Below are 8,317 nucleotides of genomic sequence, written 5' to 3'. Positions count from 1 at the left end.
CCTTTTCCATACAAAGGACTCTTCCCCAGAGTTAACACTGGCCTGGTGAATTAACACTGATTCAGGAATGGAGTTTAAATCACTTCACCTCTTCCCCTCCCAAACGTACATACTATAAATTTTGCAAACTGAGTATAACTGCCACGTGCTATCTTTTCCCTACACACATCTCGACACCCCATCCCAACAGTGACCCTGTTCCTCGTGCACAAAACCACAACCGCAGAACAGCAACCACCCCTTCCCCCGTACAACAAACAACTTGCATTTAACGGAGTAAAATGTGACAAGGTGCTACAAACCACCAATGCTGCTTTAATCTGAATTGGCACTGGGTAGTTTTAAATGTGAACTTGTTTAGTGCAATGTGGATCAAGTCTGCGTGACACGATATTGCACAGACGTTGCCCTTCCCAACTCCATAAACAATTTGTTCATGGGATGTGGGTGTCGCTGGCATGGCCAGCATTTATTGCCCATCCCTAATTGCCCTTGAGAAGGTGGTGGTGAGCCGCCTTCATGAACCACTGCAGTCCGTGTGGTGAAGGTTCTCCCACAGTGCTGTTAGGAAGGGAGTTCCAGGATTTTGACCCAGCGACGATGAAGGAACGGCGATATATTTCCAAGTCGGGATGGTGTGTGACTTGGAGGGGAACATGCAGATGGTGTTGTTCCCATGTGCCTGCTGCTCTTGTCCTTCTAGGTGGTAGAGGTCACGGGTTTGGGAGGTGCTGTCGAAGAAGCCTTGGCGAGTTGCTGCAGTGCATCCTGTGGATGGTGCACACTGCAGCCACGGTGCGCCGGTGGTGAAGGGAGTGAATGTTTAGGGTGGTGGATGGGGTGCCAATCAAGCGGGCTGCTTTGTCCTGGATGGTGTCGAGCTTCTTGAGTGTTGTTGGAGCTGCACTCATCCAGGCAAGTGGAGAGTATCCCATCACACTCCTGACTTGTGCCTTGTAAATGGTGGAAAGGCTTTGGGGAGTCACTCGCCGCAGAATACCCAGCCTCCGACCTGCTCTTGTAGCCACAGTATTGATGTGGCTGGTCCAGTTAAATTTCTGGTCAATGGTGACCCCCAGGATGTTGATGGTGGGGGATTTGGCGATGGTAATGCCGTTGAACGTCAAGGGGAGGTGGTTAGACACTCTCTTGTTGGAGATGGTCATTGCTTGGCACTTATCTAGCACGAATGTTACTTGCCACTTATCAGCCCAAGCCCAGATGTTGTCCAGGTCTTGCTGCATGCGGGCACGGACTGCTTCATTATCTGAGGGTTTACGAATGGAACTGAACACTGTCCAATCTCCAATCAGCAGCGAACATCCCCATTTCTGACCTTATGATGGAGGGAAGGTCATTGATGAAGCAGCTGAAGATGGTGGGGCCTCGGACACTGCCCTGATGAACCCCTGCAGCAACGTCCTGGGGCTGAGATGATTGGCATTCAACAATGACTACCACCTTCCTTTGTGCTAGGTATGACTCCAGCCACTGGAGAATTCTCCCCGATTCCCATTGACCTCAATTTTACTAGGGCTCCTTGGTGCCACACTCGGTCAAATGCTGCCTTGATATCAATGGCAGTCACTCTCACCTCACCTCTGGAATTCAGCTCTTTTGTCCATGTTTGGACTAAGGCTGTAATGAGGTCTGGAGCAGAGTGGACCGCATGGATGCCCAGTTTTGAGCTGCTAGATCTGTTCTTAATCTATCCCATTTAGCACAGTGGCTATGCCACACATGTCGGATGGTGTCCTCAGTGTGAAGAGAGGATTTTGTCTCCACAAGGACTGTGCAGTGGTCACTCCTACCAATACGGTCATGAACAGATGCATCTGGGTCAGGTAGATTGGTGAGGACGAGGTCAAGTAGGTTTTTCCCCTTGTGTTGGTTTGCTCACCACTTGCTGCAGGCCCAGTCTCGCAGCTATGTCTTTCAGGACTCAGCCAGCTCGGTCAGTAGTGGTGCTACTGAGCCACTCTTGGTGATGGACATTGAAGTCCCCCACCCAGAGTAGATTCTGTGCCCTTGATACCCTCAGTGCTTCCTCCAAGTGGTGTTCAACATGGAGGAGGACTGATTCATCAGCTGAGGGAGGACGGTAGGTGGTAATCAGCAGGAGGTTTCCTTGCCCATGTTTGACCTGATGCCATGAGATTTCATGGGGTCCAGAGTCAATGTTGAGGACTCCCAGGGCCACTCCCTCCTGACTGTATATCACTGTACCGCCACCTCTGGTGGGTCTGTCCTGCCCATCCCTGGGTATGTCCTGTCCCACGATCCCTGGGACAGGACATACCCAGGGATGGTGATGGAAGAGTCTGGGACATTGGCTGAAAGGTATGATTCTGTGAGTATGGCTATGTCAGGCTGTGTGCCAGGAACAGTCTCGTTCATAGAAATGGAAAGCAAAAGATGGATTGCCAGATCATAATTTCCCCCAATATTCAATGATCAATAAAAAAAAATGTAATCCTCGCCTTGTATTTTCCCCCCTCTCTTTCCCATTCCTTTGCCCCCAAATGGAGTGGTGCCAAAGAAACCGTTATAGGGAGCAGTCACCAACACTATGGGGTCTCGTGACTGTCGGTCTTTCATCCAATCTCACAAACCTAACTGTACTCCACAATTGTCTGCAGGAGGAAAGGTATACCCATGGTTTTTGAGAAGACTGTATGCAGAGATATGTTGGACACAGCTTGCTTATTTGGATTCCCGTGAACTAATCTCATGTATTCTGAAACTATCAATGGTTCTCGAACACTCTGGAGCCTGGGGACGGCAGAACCTTCCCCAAGAAGTTAGTAAGCATCATTTCCTCAATAACTCTTAAGAATGAACACTTTGATATGAAGAAATTATTTATTTAGGAAAAAGACAGGACTCTGATACAGCTTCATAGCTCTGAATAAAAAAACCCCAGCATAATGAAGAAACCTGAGAGCAGCCTTAAAAAACCAATATTCTGGAAGTGTATGAGACAATAGAATGAAGCCAGACGTCTCATTAGTGCACAGTCATTTACTGGATAGGTATTGCTACTATTTTATTCTTGTATTTTCTCCAAACTAAACACTCAAGTTATTTTTTCTTCACATTGTTGTCTTACTGAGGCAACAAACTAGGGGCTTCAAACCTCAGCCCCAGCTGATACATCGGATAGTGGCAGAGGATGGCTTGTTCTTTCTTTCCCCTCACCATGAATGATGCACCTGACCTCCACTCTGCATCTCCCTCCCCACAGCATGGCCCACCATTCCACGTACAGCGCATTGGAGCACCAAACCACTCAGCTACTGGAAGCCATTAAGTTGAAGGCAGCTCAGGCCACAACGCAGCCCACAGAAGCTTCTCAAAGATTCTCGTGACTTAAAGGGCATTTTTGAAAAGTGGGACAGAAATTAATTTGAAAGACGTAACGTCCAGAGCAGGTCTTGGGTTTTGCCTGACGATCTTGAGAGTCAGGCAGAACCAACACCAGTTCTTTGGGACAGCAACAAGGAGTTGAAAAATGATTGATCATCTCCACAAGATGATCATTCAGCTGAAACATCTCTAGGATCAGCCAAGGTTGAGATCTCTGCAAAGTTGGGCATTGGCAGCAGTGCTTTCCCTCAGAGTTAGAATGCTGAAAGGCTGACCTTCTCCAGGGGAGGACAAAGGTCTTCACCACAATCAGGGCTCGGTTCAAGCAACGGAATCTCTTCGTTTTGCATTTCCAATACATCTTCACTTGAGGCCTCAGTAGCTTCAAGCTCTGGAATATCATCTATGTTTATCACCCTTCCTTCCGCCTTAGGCTTTTTCTCAAAATGAGGGTGTGGTCTCACCAGAAGCCCATTCTCATCCGTCCTATAGTTTTTCAGAGCATCCCCTCTTCTCAGTCTCTGAATAATAGTTAACTCCTTCAACTCGTAAGGAAGCTCGAGAGAGTAATTCTGGTGAGAGAAAAAACCGCACATAAATGTGAACAATCCACATGGGCAAGGACACAAACTCTGAAATCGGAATGGGGGGGGGGGGGGGGGGGAGGAAATCTGCTACCCCTAACCAGTCAGGCCTACACGTGACTCCAGTTTCACACGATGTGGAGGAATCACAACGTGCTCTGAAGTGGCCTAACGAGCCACTCAGTTGTAAATAAAAGGAACAGGTGAGGACAGAAGTGACAGCCCAAAACAGGGGTATTCACGAGGCACTCTGGGCAATCAGCAGCAGAACTGTAGATCACCACAACGTGTCACCTCATGGCCAGACACGTCCCTCACTCCTCAATCATCACACAGTTACTTTTCAATTGATTTGGCACGCCTTGCAAGCATGGATTTCAGGAGCCTGTGAAGTGACTTGTATGGTGACATTTGTAAAAGGGCATGAAGTTGTGTTTTTTGAAAATAAGACATTATAAAATAATTAACATTTAAACAGAGATCAGAAAAACCTAGGCTATACTGTACAACGTGTGCTAAACTATAGTTCTGTCCAATCCCACATCCTTTCATTTGGACCTCATCTTTATAGACATTTTGAGTTTCGTTACCACTGAGCATTCCCAGAAAGGCTGGAGATAGGTTGTCACTCCCCGCCCCATTGTACGAGAGTGGGATGTTTGCCAATTCCCACAGCATTTGTATTTGCAGCCTCCGTACGGGATTTTGACAATTTAGTGGGAAGTTTATGCTGTGATCTGTGCCCATCCCCATCCCCAACTGCCCAAGCTCATTTCCCAGGAGACCATTACATCCTGCAGAGAGGAAGCTTTCATCTTATCAGCCCAGGCTCGAAACATTGCGTTACTTTGTGACTATTTCAAGTCACAATCTTGATACAGATTTGACTGGGAAGAGGTAATTAATGCTTGTGCCCTATTTATCTCAAGTCCTGGATCTGCCAAGACCAGGTTGTATAATTCAGACATTTCACTCGCTTTGAAGTGAAAACCCAAACTGACTTTGGACCCTGCCACTCATACTTGAGCTGTGGGTGCCTCATTCCAATCAGAAGGGAAATATTCACTGCGTTTGTTTTTTGTTAACTTTTCCAGCCTCGTGCCATCCTGGGTGTTTACTAGCTACAATAATACACGACTCCTAATGGTGGGCTCCATCTGATGGTTATAGTCAGTAAAAGGAAAATTTAAATACATCAACTCTGCATTAATCAGATTTGCTTTTAACAGCACAGCTTAGTTTTCTGATATTCATTAAGTAGGTTGGACAGAAAAGCTCTGACTGGAGAGTTTAGCAATGCAGTTGAAGGGGAAAAAACAGACAGGTTTCCAGAACGATAAAAATCAAAATATTGCAGATGCTGAAAACAGAAAATGCTGGACACACTCAGGAAGTCTGGCACAGCACCTGTGGAGAGAAGTGACAAGTTAAAGTTTCAGGCATAACTCTTCATCAGAACCTCTGAAATGTTAACTTGTCACTTCTCTCCACAGATGCTGTGCCAGGCTGAGTGTGTCCAGCATTTTCCCTTTTTGTTTCAAGTTTCCAGAATGGGTATGTACCAAAAAAGGATAATAACAGATGTTTTTAGGTATTATGCAGATATTAAACTTTTTCTCAGTCCTAAAGACCACTCATGTAAACAAGCCCTCGCTCTTACAAGCCCCCCCCCCCCCCCACTAAAAAAAGTTCCATTTCCTTATTTTTTCTTCAGTGCAATACTGAAGTACAGCTGCACTGTCAAGGTGGATGAGAAGTTCATTCAAAATTTTTTGAGAAAAAGCTTGATGAGTACCAGGAAGACAAAATGACTGATACCCCAATTTTAAACAAAACCAATTTATCGGAAATAAAAACAGAAAATGCTGGAAATACTCAGCAAGTCAGACAGCATCTATGGAGGAAGAAACAGAGTTAACATTTCAGGTCGATGATCTTTCGTCAGAACAGAACGAAGGGTCATTGACGTGAAACATTAACTCTGTTTTTGAATACTGCTCACTAACCAGCATTTCACCTCCCATTACATCAGTGCTGACTGGGAAGAAAACATAGTAAATATGCTGGTGATAGACACCCTAACCAGTTTGGCAGGTTGTTGAGAGCATGTGTACACACAGGTAATGAACAATTTCTGTTTAACTGTGACCACAAATTAAATATAGGCTCATTACTCACTAAGAGCCCACTTCAAGCATTTAACTGGAGGTGGGGTGGGGGGGGTTGCTTGGCAGGATGGAAAAAACAAAGATACAAATAAAATGGCAAATGCTGGAACTCAAATAGACAGAAATGGGTGGAAATAAACAGCAGGTCGACCTTCAAAACACTGGGTCACACCTGCAACAGTCAATATTCCTTTCACTTCCAAATGCTGATTGGCTTGCTGTGCATTTCCAGCACTTCCTATTATGGAGACCGGATTAATATTAATTACGTAACGTCCAACTATTGTGACAGATTCAGTGCGCAACACAGTGCATTTCCACTTGTGTAGATAGCAGCCCTAGTGTGCTGCTGTGGGGAGATGCCAAGTGGAGGCCTGTGGGGAGCATTAACAATTTGCCACTCACTCAAGCTGCTCAAGCACTCCTAGTAGCCCATTTCAGAGTAGCATAGATGTGGGAAGACAAAGAAAGGAGGAAAATACCCAAAGGACTCTTTTTTTAAAAAAAACATTTTCCTGATTGCCAATCAGTTCTTACCTCAGCGCACCCCAGGGTGATGCTGGGCATATTTCTGTACATGCTCAGGTAGTTGTCCACCTGAGTTGTGAAATCCAGCATTAACTTGTCCATCAGAGCAGAGCGAAGTGAAAGCAGGTACCTCACTTTCAATCCTGCACTCTGCATCAAGCGTGGGGGGAGTGGACGGCAGGTCCACACCTTTGGGTTAACCTGCACACCAAAGACAGACGATGAGAGAAAAAGAACGAGAAATGAACTGTGAGAACCATCAACTTCTTTTCAATGCAATCTCGAGTTGCGCCCAAAGTAAAATAATATACCTCTTCCCCCTGAATATTTAATCTTTTGCAGATTCCCCTCGACCTCTTGTGGTTATCAATTATATTCCAATATCACTAAACCATTTACTACACTTACCATACAGTGCTGTCCCAATGACAGCTCAGTATTCAGCAACAGGGCAGTAATCAGCAGGAATGCCTCTGGCACCAATATTAATGATGTTCTCAGCCCATCCACACAGAATAGAGATGTGGCCAATCTGGACCATCCCCAGTCATTGATTGGGGGGGGGAGGGAGGGCAGAGAGAGAGAGAGAGAGAGAGAGGGGCAAAACGTCTGTCAGTCAGAACATCTAACTACAATGCATTGGTCCAGCGCTCAGGGGGCTGTGTAAGGAGGTGCTTGTGCACTCCCCAGTTGGAGGAGGCGGTGGACATGTGAGGAGGTGCACGCGCACTCCCCAGTTCGGTGGGTGGGTGGGTGTGGACGTGAATGTGTAAAAAAAAAGGCACAATGGGCCGAGTGGCCTCCTTCTGTGCTAACATTCTACGATTCTATCTCAGTGTATCTCATCAATTTATTTCTCACTAGCCTGTACTGCTCAAGTGGCCCCATGAATGCTCACAGGCACCTCCAAACCTTGGCTTCAAGAGTTTGGGAAAGAAGTTGTCCAACTTGCATTGTTCTGAATCTCTTTCTGCTGTTAGTCTTGAGCCTTTAGGGTTTTCTACCTTGATAAGAGGATAGCTACATGGTTTTATTCAGGGACCATTAAATAAGGACTGACTATGGTGGTAGAAGAGAAAAAAACTCAGAATTTTAGTATAAAATGCAACATGAAAGAATAATTTTCTTTTAAAATACCCAACTCTTGCCGACTTTTTAATTTAGTTTTACTTTCATCACCATTTACCAAGAACAGCATCTGGTCACCAATTCATCCACCCCATGTTGTTGAATGGCAGTTTCAAAACACCACCAGTAACTCATGAAAATTAGGGTAATATGCCAAGTGACAGGAGTAGTCTCTAATATAATTCCCTTTCCAAACACTGCAGCAGTACCAAATAGTGAGAAACCACACATCAATTCTTGCGAGAACAGAGAACTAGAGAAGCTCCTTGGAGCAGAGGTTGAATAGATATGTTCTAAATTATGAGGGGTTACGATAGACTAGATATGGAGAAACTCTTTCCATTAGTAGGTGGTTCAGTAACCAGAGGACACAGATTTAAAATAATTTGCAAAACAACCAGAGTGGAGATGAGGAGAAATATTTTTACACAACACGTTATGATCTGGAATGCACTGCCTGAAAGGGTGGTGGAAGCAGATTCAATAGTAACTTTCAAAATGGAATTGAATATATACGTCAAAAGGAAAAATTCTCAGGGCTAT

At 45.4% G+C, this 8,317-nt stretch overlaps 1 protein-coding gene across 3 annotated transcripts in view; it reads right to left on the bottom strand.

Moving 5' to 3' along the window:
• Positions 1-2,843: 2,843 nt before the first annotated feature.
• Positions 2,844-8,317, bottom strand: part of exd1 (exonuclease 3'-5' domain containing 1) — a 44,182-nt gene continuing 38,708 nt past the window's right edge. For all 3 annotated transcript variants that reach the window (XM_067991160.1, XM_067991161.1, XM_067991162.1), the window contains 2 exons: positions 6,656-6,847; positions 2,844-3,938 (listed from right to left, as the gene is read on the bottom strand). In XM_067991160.1, the coding sequence (XP_067847261.1) occupies positions 3,621-3,938; positions 6,656-6,847 (510 nt within the window). In that variant the 3' untranslated portion in view covers positions 2,844-3,620. The remainder of the gene's footprint in view (positions 3,939-6,655; positions 6,848-8,317) is intronic.

This window comes from Heptranchias perlo, chromosome 10 (assembly GCF_035084215.1).
Source record: "Heptranchias perlo isolate sHepPer1 chromosome 10, sHepPer1.hap1, whole genome shotgun sequence".
NCBI classification, from domain to species: domain Eukaryota; kingdom Metazoa; phylum Chordata; class Chondrichthyes; order Hexanchiformes; family Hexanchidae; genus Heptranchias; species Heptranchias perlo.
Note: the sequence above shows the minus strand (reverse complement) of the source record. Positions and strands in the feature narration are given on the sequence as shown.